Source organism: Perca flavescens, chromosome 14 (genome assembly GCF_004354835.1).
Source record: "Perca flavescens isolate YP-PL-M2 chromosome 14, PFLA_1.0, whole genome shotgun sequence".
Lineage (NCBI taxonomy): Eukaryota > Metazoa > Chordata > Actinopteri > Perciformes > Percidae > Perca > Perca flavescens.
This window is the reverse complement of record NC_041344.1, coordinates 23,508,827-23,519,581: the sequence shown is the minus strand read 5'-3', so window position 1 is coordinate 23,519,581 and position 10,755 is coordinate 23,508,827. Positions and strand designations below refer to the sequence as shown.

At 42.0% G+C, this 10,755-nt stretch overlaps 1 protein-coding gene across 1 annotated transcript; it reads right to left on the bottom strand.

Annotated features, from left to right (window-relative positions):
• Positions 1-3,467: 3,467 nt before the first annotated feature.
• Positions 3,468-10,327, bottom strand: c19h1orf94 (chromosome 19 C1orf94 homolog). Its single transcript, XM_028598197.1, has 6 exons — positions 10,015-10,327; positions 8,270-8,486; positions 7,194-8,094; positions 5,657-5,800; positions 4,288-4,394; positions 3,468-3,606 (listed from the first exon to the last, which is right to left on the bottom strand). The coding sequence occupies exons 1-6, from the start codon at positions 10,260-10,262 to the stop codon at positions 3,589-3,591; spliced, it is 1,635 nt and encodes a 544-aa protein (XP_028453998.1). The 5' UTR covers positions 10,263-10,327; the 3' UTR covers positions 3,468-3,588.
• Between the last annotated feature and the right edge of the window lie 428 nt (positions 10,328-10,755).

Below are 10,755 nucleotides of genomic sequence, written 5' to 3'. Positions count from 1 at the left end.
GTCATTTTGTGCTTTGGCGGAGTGAACATCTTACTTATTGTATTATCAACTGTGGCACTGGCATGTAGTTTTTTTACCTTATAAATATTTCATGAAAAGCTCAGAGAGGTCACAGGTGTCTCCCAGAGAATGAAGGGTTAACATGGGGGCTGGAAAAGAGAGAGGCTGAGATTTCCTGATTATGAACAAACATGGATTGGAAGTCTGGGTCTCTTGAGCCCACCTCAAAACCAACTATGGATCTCTCTGAGAGACTGTTAGGCTCCTTCTGTGCTAGCTCTCTTTCCACCCCCATGAAAACAATCACAGGAGGGACAACCATCCCATATTCTTTAGGGGTGTTTAAGTATTTCCCTTGAGACTCACAGAAACTTATTTTGTTGCCTAGTTACAGAATTTCTCAGCCTCCTTACATCAAAGTTTGCCTCAGCCGAATGCGTTATTGAAGGAACCGTGTGTGCAAAACGCATCTACTGCATGAACAGGTTGAATATGAAAACCATAGACTCTTAATATTATTTATAGTCTATGATGCAAACACACTCTTAACAAAAGCTCGGGGATTTGGTCAAAAGGAAAATGTGAGACAATGTGATGAATAAGTAGCATGTAGCACTGATGTAATTCATGGATCTTCAGGGTCATGTTTCTTGATCTATGTTTCACATTTGCCTTTCTGTCATACCATTATCTGTTTGGCTCACACACTGATATCAACGCGCACATTAATGTATGCACACACTAACACACACACACACACACACACACACACACACACACAGACTTAAAGAAGGAAAAGGCCATCTGCCAGAGAATAACATACCTGTGTAGCCTAGCAACAGCTTGGAGACAGGCTTATTATCTGGGAGAAGAGAGAAGAATACAAGAGGGAAAACTTTGGCCTATGTCTCTGCCACTCACAAACTTACACAAGCTGAAGGGCATACAGGCTCAAATGTGCAAGCCGCATTCCCGCCAAACCCTCCTCCTCTTACAGCCCTCCAAACGTGTCGTGTTTCTCACAATCTCACATTTGCAACAGACCATCGCTCAGGCTGCTAAACCAAGCAATTTGGCCATGCACTTCTTTTTCTCCGTCTGCCAAGAGTCGAACATTTTTAATTGTCAATTTGTTGCTCTGTTTTTTTGTTTTTTTTTTGGATGCTGTGGCACCCAACTGCCAGCCTAGGTATGCCAACTCCCTGACACAATAAAAGGAGCTTCACTTAATTGCTCTCTCTTAGAGGCAGTATCTAATATCCTGGATGTGATTACTGAGACAGAAGAGGTTTAAATCAATCATAAACAAGGGTTAGGGTGGCTGAGTGAACGGCTGGGAGAAAAAAACACTCAGAATTCAGAAGGTGGGCATATAAGACCTTGGTTCTACCTGAGAGGCCCTGAGAGAAACCCAAATAGTAAGGATCACACATTCTCATCCATACTCCTACACTTGATACAAAGCTCTTTACATGTAGCTTCTCCTTATCTGATTTTTTTCCTACCCTTTCTGTCTTTCCTGTTAAACTTTAATAGCAGAATATTTAGGTTACGGTCAGCGTGTGTGTGTGTGTGTGTGTGTGTGTGTGTGTGTGTGTGTGTGTGAGAGAGAGATGAAGAGAAACAAAGACAGAAATATTTTAATGTGTCAGTGACTGAAATAGTTCTCATAACTTTTTCACACTCTCTATAAACATTTACTTGCATCTCTGCATCAGCTGTTTTTCTGCCAAAAAAAAACCTAAACCCCCCTCTCTATCTTACCCAGTCTTGCCTTCTTGCATCTCATTTCTCAGCTGACACCAAGAGACCCTCATATTGCCACTTCCACCCAGGGGGAATGTGCATTGCAGTTTCAGTAATTATCCTGCTGGATTGGAAGTGCTGAAGCCAAAGGGGCAAACCTCAGAGTGCAGTAGGCCTTGCTGTCACTGACACCACCGCACATGGTAAAAGAAAGTGTACCCCAAATTTAAATAGGTCAGGGCGAGGAGAGATTGAGAAAGAGGAAAGATGGACATGTAAAAAATATATAATCAGTTTTTACATGAAGGGGAGAAAATATTGTTACTTATTGTGCTTACCTTACACTGCAAACGCCCCACGGAATCAAAACAAAAACCTAAATAAAGTTAAAAGAACTGCAGGAAAGTGCACAACATTTTTGCAGAAAGAACTTTGAGGGGCAAACTTCCAAAGCGCTCCCTTAAAAAAACAGTTTGCTGTGTGTTCACAGACGTAATGTTGGGAAACTGAGCAGAGTGGTGTTGGATGAAGTTTCAAAATGCTCCACATCATCTTCCAAACTGCCCAATGCAAACGTTGTAAGATTCATAAACAAGTCCTTAAGAGAATAGTTCTGAAAAATGCGTATATTTACTTTCTTTCTGCAAGTTGCATGGGCAGTTTGGAAGATGATGTGGAGCATTTTGAAACTTCATCCAACACCACTCTGCTCAGTTTCCCAACATTATGTCTACATAATATGTATAAAATCAGGGTGCCTGATGCGTCTCTCTCAGTTAAAGGGTCCTTGGCTTAAAAAACATTAAAGACCCCTGGTCTAGAGCTAAATGTCTATCTAGAGCCATGGTTAGCTTAGCTTAGCATAAAGACTGGAAACAGGGGAAAACAATTAGCCAGGCTCTGTCCAAAGGTGAAACAAAATCTCCCCACCTGCACCTCTAAAGCTCACTAATTAAGATTTATTTTTTTAACCTCACAACAAATTCAGGTTAAGCTGAGCTAAGATAAGATGACAACCTGTTGGCTCTCGCTACATGTTGAGCATACAGACATGAGAGCGGTAGCAATCTTCTCATCTAATTGTCGGCGAGAAACCAAATAAATGTTTCTCAAAATGTCGAACTATTCATGTTTGGCATTTCAATATGTGCTCCATTTTAATAGAGATCAATAAGCCCTATTTCTACTATGGGTTGGGATACAAACAGACGGAGAGCAAGCCGAATCATAATGCGAGTTGTGATTTTAAAAATACATTAAAACAATATGAAGATTATCAGCAGCTTGACAGGCACCTCTATGATGGTAGAAGTGGTTCAGGTGTCAACCCATACCCAGCAACCCTCTTCCTCGCTTTTTTAGACTCCCCATTGTTGAATGCCGCAAAAGCATAACCTTCATTGCAGCGGCATACATTATAACAGATTTATTTGTTTGCTCATACAGTGCTTAGCTGTGCTTAGAATTTTAAAATGTTTTCCTGGCATCAGAATTGAAATGCCAAGAGTTTAACTGTTTTTTCAGGCTTGATTGAGTACATGTTAGCGAAATACAGTACAGATCACTGTTCTGACTGCTCACTGTGATTGGCTGAGGAGGTACTTTAAACTTCCTGATATACCGCTGAATACATGCCTGTAAGTACCACTTTGCCTCGTTGAACTCATGAGCCCCGAGAGGACTGCCAGCTGTTTGTTATGAAGTAATCAAAACCAGCATTCTTCAATTGAGAACAAAAACAGAATTTATTTGTTTGCTGTTACTTTGTCAACCAACATCCTCCTGGGTAGATGGCAGAATAGTTTTCAGGGCTGGCCGAGAGATGTTACATTCACAGGTATTTCACACGCACAGTTTGGCCTAATGATAAAGGACAGGAGATGTATTGGTCAAAGACAAACAAACACATACTGTATATGCACAGCAGTCCTACCTCCATGGAAGCAATTAAGAATTGGAAAAGGCTAGAAATGTGCCCGGTGAATATCCTAAATGTGCTAGCTGCAACAGCAACAACATTTTTTATAGATATTTTAACACTACAAAAGTGGGATTGGTCTTTTCCTGTGGTGTTTCTATAGTGCAGTTACAGTAAAGATGGAACATGAGAGCTGGGTAGCAACAATAGCTATTGTTGGACTGAGAACTAGGTGTAAAAGATATTTCAGTGAGCCTTTGATCAGCTGTGAATAGTGTGTAATGAAGCAACAATACAGGATAAGTAGTGCTGTGATAGCGGAGGTCACTGCAAAGTTATATCCACTTCAAAGTAGATCTCCTGCTTGATTCCAGTTTTAAGATCTGAATTCTGAATACTGTTAAAAATGCATATAATCAGTAAGCTATTGAAATCCAGATGTAGCCATTATAACTGCTCAGTGGTAGGCTTTATCAAATGCAATACATATACAAGAATACAAGAGGCAAACATACAATGTGACATGGACAGTCATATAAAGTAGCACTGTGACACTGCACACATTGGCTTACAGATACAAGTGTGTGTTTGATAATTAGTTTAAATCTCAATAATGTATTCACCTGATGAGTGGGAGAGTAACCAGGTCTAGGGCCATGACACATAGGAGGGGCTGTCTGATGGGAAGGAGTCACTTTGTTGGGGAAGTTCTGAGTGGCAGAATATCCAGCTGTGAAAGGACAAAAGAAGTAAAGGATTGCAGAAAGAAAACGAGAATAATTGTTTTGTGTTCGTAATACAGTTCTTTACAGTAGTTACTGCTGATATACAATGAAATACAAATTAAGTCCTGTAGTTGGCCATTGAAGATCAGTAGTTCACTCCAACAATTGTAGGGATATGCACACATTTAACTAGAGCAAACTGCACAGAAGAACTTGCGTAGTTTCTACAGTGGTTACATCACTGCAACTTCTAAACACCTTGTTGACTTGTCTTCTACTGCAACACATTCAAACATGCAAGCCACAAATCAGAAATTCACACAGAAAATGCCCATGCTTTCTGCACTGCATGGTCCCTTCTCAATTAAGACTTTTAACTATAAACATGCAGTATCTGAGAAGCAACTTCTCCAGAGAGGCAACTGACTGGGTCATTCAATTTAGGTAATATTAAACTCTGATTTGTAAATCTGATCTGGCAAATTTGAAAACAACTTTTGACAGGCTGACTGTACACATACATCACCAAAGTATTTTACAACCTCTGTGCTGTCAAGCTATATTTGATAAGTGGGAAGGCTTGAAAGCAAAGTTATCATTATATTACACACAGACAGTTCAATGAAAGTTTGAATATTTTCTAGTCGCAAATACATGTTAGAACCTGGGTTTGGGAACAGCTCAGTAAAGCCATGTTTGACTCGCATCATCTTATAGAAAGCAGAGGGTATAGGTAAAAAGTATGCGATAATATAAAGCATAACCTCTTCTATACATGTCTGCTTTAAAACTGACTAGATTACTTGTCTGTGCTGTTTAAATGTCACTTTATTATTAATATCAATATCAGACTAAACTGTGCCAGAGATCTGTTAGTGTTCCGTGTTGAGCTTGATAAAAGGCACAGATTAATTGATGTCACAAACAGTAACGATACCACTGGTGTGAGATGGAGACCACCAATCATCTCGACCGCATCCTCATTTGCATGCGGTAGATGCACCGAAATATTACAATTAATTTGACAATGATATATTGAAGTTTTAAAATGCTACACACCGAACCATTGAAGCACAGTGCATTAAGGGCAAGAGGACATGCTGTCGTCATCAGCTTAGCTGGTGTTGCAAAATAAATGCGCTCAGTTAGTGATGATCATGATGAATTCTTCATGTGGCCCACCGTGGAACATAATACTCATCTCCCCTGCACACACAACCTCCAACAAAAACACACATAGGCTAAAGACGCCAAGGGATAAACTTACCTTTGGCTCTGTTAATGGGAACTATCTGCTTAAAGGTACAAGGTCTGGCTTTCTCCTGGGGGGCAGCTGCTTGCTTCATGCCTGCCCTGGCAGCGCTAGCCCAGGACCTGGCATTGATATTATCCACGCCATCTGTACCTGCAACTGCAATATGCACAGCAAGGGGGCAAGGATTAGCAGTATACCCATTTCACATGCACATTATCTTGTCTGGCCTGTTTAATGTTAAGTGTGATGCAGATGGAAAGCTTAATAGCATTGTGTTATTGTATTATGCTGCAAAGGAATTGTAAGCAGCCCCCCACCCAGGGGATCAACAAAGTGCTATTGAATCAACAGTGCTATGCTATCAAAGAGTCAATTCTATCATATCAGCACTGACTGCAAACTGCTGGAGGAGTGCCAGCAGTTTGTATCACATGTGCACATTTATTGAGCAGAGCAGAGCTGGCTTCGGGTGCAGTCGTGCACCTGTTAAAAAGCAGAAAGGAATTCAAACTGAGCTAAATATAACTAAATTGTATAATTTTATGTATATTCTATTATGCTAGGATGAAATATGCCTAAATTACACTTGATATTTATTCATAAATAGTTAATAGCAAAGGAGAGACCCCACTGCAAAGTGTGTAGGAGACTATATTACTGTATGTACTCTACAAGCCATACTGCAACAACATATAAGAATACTTGAGTTGCTGTTGACTTATTCATATCTGTGTCCACATACTGGGTGTGTTCCAACAGCCAGTATGGAAGGCTAACCGTGTAATTCACACTCAACGGTGTTTTTTGCCCCCAACTGCTCCTTCTAGGCAGCGCTGCGACCGCTGCCTTCAAGGCACCTAAACTTAACCCTAACCCTAACCATAACCAGGGCCTCCCAACGGGCCTGGAAGGCAAAAAACAGCAATAAACGAAATTCACTTTGCCACTGCGTCATGCGACTGAGGAAGTACTTCTCTGCAACGTCCTTGCGGAGTCACAGCGTGTTAACACCTACACAGAGAGGGACCCAACGTTTGCATGTATGTGTGCGTTGGCATGTGGGTGGGCAGACTTGTCGGGTGTTACAAGCGTCACAGAGTGCTGCCCCCTCATTGTTTTGTTGTCGACACAACTTTGATTCAAGAAGTAGGTCTCAAGTTCAGAAAAGTAAACAAAGTAGAAGCTAAGCCGCCCGCTACGTGGCGGAAACAAAAGAGCTTCATTAAATGAGTTTTGAGAAAAAAGGGTAAAACTTGTCTGAGCGGGACAAACATTTGCGCTCAGCAACTTCTGATAGCCAGCGTTTCTGCCTGGGACAGGTGCTGCTGCCTCTCTCCTGCCTTTAATTAGCCGAGTATGACAGTGTCATTAATATCAATACTAGATTCTCAGACAGGGTCAGTTTGTGTGAGTTTGTGCATTTGTAGCTCCAGAGGGTGTTACGAATGGCATACAATTATATTAATGATAACAGATTATTTATACCAACTGATAGAAGGAGAGCATATGAAGAGCACGGTGAGGCAGAGACACATGGCAGATATATTACCTCTAGGAGGCGGCTGGTTGTTGGCCTTCAGTTCCTCACAGCTGATGGTGGGAGAGTGGCGTTGGCCGGTCGAGCCAAACGTGTGAAGGTCCAGCACAGATTTCTGATCTCCTGCACAGATGGAGGAGACCTCGTGGGGCACATTTTCCTTCCTCCTCTGATGGGAAGCCCCACTCTCTTGGCGTTGATTTTGTGAGTGAGTAAGCCCTCTTTTCACCCTTGCACCTTTGGTCTTGGGATTCCCGTTACGCAACACACCCAATGCTAAAGGTTTCTTTGGGGGCTGCAGAGCCGGGAAGTCAGCCAGTAGGTCATAAGTCTCTTGCTGCGTCTTGGCTACTGGTGGTGCGTTGTTTTTTAAGTTTGCCTGACGTGCTTTTGCTTTGCCTTGGACAAGAGCCTGCGTATGGGCGGTCACACAGCCTGCCAAAGTGGCAGTGGGGACGTTATGTGGGTGGAATAAAAGGGGAATCTCCCACTGGCTATGCATCTTCCCCAAGGCTGGAGGCTCTGTGGGAAATGGTAGAATGCCAGCCTTGATGGTAGATAGTGGAGGAAAGTCCTTCTCTGTGCTATACGATGGGGAGTCCTGTTTGTTTTCACTCTCTGAGACACCATCGCTGCTATCAGTGGCGCACCTTCGCACCCCAGGTAGAGTTACACAATCGTCATCATCGCTAGAAACACAGTCAGAACTGCTACTTATTTTTGTCTCATCCTCGCTTTCACATGTATCCCTAGGTAGTTTAGAAGGAAGTGGAGGATCTTCCTCAACCTGCAGGTGTGGGGTGTGGTCCTCAGTGGCAGAGCAGACAGGATTTGTCGCCAGAGGATGAGGTTTGTCTCTTCTGCTGCTGGATTGGGGGACCCAAATCTTTTGTTTATCTGACACATCTTCCTCCTGACATGACAGTGAATTAACAACAGAAAATATTGCTTAATCACTTAATCATCAGGTTTTTAATAGAACAGCGTTAATGATAACATTCTGATATTTTTGGTTTCAAAAGTAGAGGCTAACTAGGCTACAGTCAACCAACACAGAAAGAGTTAGCCTGCAAAGTCATCATGCTCACCAAATTTCCCTTCCCCTTTGCCTCCTCCTCATTTCGTTTCATCTCTTTTTCCATCACAGGGATCAGTACCCGTGCAAGCTTGGCAACATGGGGATGTCTGCGGCCCGAGAGATAAGGGCAAGGAAGGGTGAAGGCAGTGTGGCATTGCTGCTTGTCCTTCTCATATGTGCTCAGACCCAAATCATCCGTCTCTTTCTGCTGCTCCTCAGCCCTAGACCTGGAGAGAGACACAGAGTGGTGTGGGAGTGTGGCGGGGTTAAGGCATCTTTAATACAAGACAGACCTACAGCTACAAGGTCAGCCTGCTCATGCAATCTTTTCATAAAGAAAGTGAAATGTCTCATAGCGGTGTCCGATAATTTCACATCTCAAATACAGTTTTTTTTTAGTTTTAGAAGCGGGTGAGATTTATTTTAGAATTGAATCACTGTGGTGTTCATGTAGTATGAAGAAAAGGTCACTTGTATCATGAACATGCTCCAAATAAGTTTAATTGGAGGCACTGGAGGAGTTTTTGCTTTATTTATCATATTTTAAGAATAAACCTTTTGGTTGAACCCAATGTTTGGCCTCGAAAAACATGAATCATTGGGTCCGTGGCTCCATCCTGTGTGTGTGGTGTGGCACCCGCCTTAAACCATGACTTTTTAATGAGGCTACGCTTTAGTCACCATGCTGTCTACTGTCAAGCCACGATGCGGAACAGACGGTCCGGTGGGACCTGGGATGCTTATGATGACGGAGACGTCATGGAAGCTCCGGGGCAGTCGGTGAGCAGATGGTGTACATTAACATTATACAGTGGGTCTATGACCGCACAGCAGCCCACCTGATCTACACTGCAATGGTGAGTCCAGGGTTAGAAATAGGCCTCAACTTCTCATCAATCCATTCATCCATCCATTTTTCATCGACCTATCCAATTTAGGCAAATCATGTTATGAATTTTTAAAATGACACTGCCTGCATGGCTGACAACAAAACAGCTTGTAAAGAAGCTACAGGTCAAACATTTCAGGATAACCTCTACAATGGACCACAAGCCATTTTGTAAATAATATTTATTCATATATATATATTTTCTTTTTTGGACTGCAGACATGATGGCTTATTTGAGAGTGAGGAACTAATGTGCATGTATTAATGGATTCCATTTATACTGATCTTTAATGTTTTATATTTAACACTGAAATGTGCTATACAAATAAAGCTGCCTTGCCTTAAAAGTGCATAAAAAAATATAGAGAATAAACACCACCACCATTTTCACAACCTGGTAACACAAAGCCTCTTCTAAACTTTTACTAATTTAATGTTATTAATTTAGAAACCGGTACAATGATCATTATTAAATCCATCCACAATCATTGGATTATTTAATTTTTTCCTACAAAGACACTAAATCCCTATGAATATTAGTGAAAATATGGGATAATTTGGCTTTATCCTAAAGTCACTACATTCTCCTTCTGGCTATTAGAGTATTAACTTCCATAATCAGATGTTCTGAGTAGCCTAGCTACCACATTCCTGGAAAGGGAAATGAGATGACACCACACTTAAGAACAAAATGATGCAGCATCATTTAACATTATAGACTTTGTAAGCCTGCAAATAGCTAGCATATAATATAAGACAAACTGTACTGTAAAAGGTATACAACGCTACAGTCAGTTCATTGTGAACTTCCTTTCATAGACCCATTTTGAGACACGTTAATGGTTTCTAGCAGTGTTCAGCCTTACTGATTTGGTTTGTTGTCTGGGGCCGTGCAGTCTTTATTCTGCGCTGTCTCAGGTGAACTTCGGTCTCTGCCCAGCACCTCCGTGGCCTTCCTGGCTCTTCTCCAGATGTTTTTGCAGACACGATCAAAGTTGTCCTTCGGCACGTGCGGATGAATCCAGGTGCCGCGCGGAAAAGGCGCAAATGCACTCACGAGCTGTTTTGGTTGCATCATTTTCTCTCTGATGTTCACACGCACGGGCTTATCCATGAGCTTGCCACTCTGGTTACAGCGTTCAAATGTTTATTTATGAACCAACTTTTTGAAAGGAAACATTATCGCGTGCGATCTTGGCACGCTGTCATAGCAACCGGTTGGAACTCGAGAATGATCTGTCCCAGTTCATCTCTCCAATTATGTCCTTACATAGTGAATGAATGAATGAATGAATGAATGAGCATTACGTGTAGACCTAGCCTAGACATTAGCCTAGGCCTAGATGCAAACATGCTGGATTCCTTTACCAGCGTAAATCACTCAGTAACTCACATGATTCAAAAGTTGAATCCATGTCCCAGAACAACCTGATCAGGAGCGGCAGGAACAGCCCAGTGTAATTGGGAAAGTTGAATTTAATGTTGCGGGAGGAATATTTATGATCTCCATCTTATATGTATGGGGTTGAAGGCCAACACGCATTTCATTATCGCGAATGTTTCCACGCACGGCGCATTGCGGAAAACTAATTACACCGGTCCTATGC

Bases quoted from the DNA above. Each gene is read 5' to 3' on its own strand.
- c19h1orf94 (XM_028598197.1), bottom strand. From the start codon at position 10,262: ATGGATAAGCCCGTGCGTGTGAACATCAGAGAGAAAATGATGCAACCA. The intron at 8,487-10,014 runs GTAAGGCTGAAC...GTCTCTCTCCAG, and splicing joins CCAGACAACAAACCAAATCA to GTCTAGGGCTGAGGAGCAGC. The intron at 4,395-5,656 runs GTAAGTTTATCC...GTCCTTTCACAG, and splicing joins TCCCATTAACAGAGCCAAAG to CTGGATATTCTGCCACTCAG.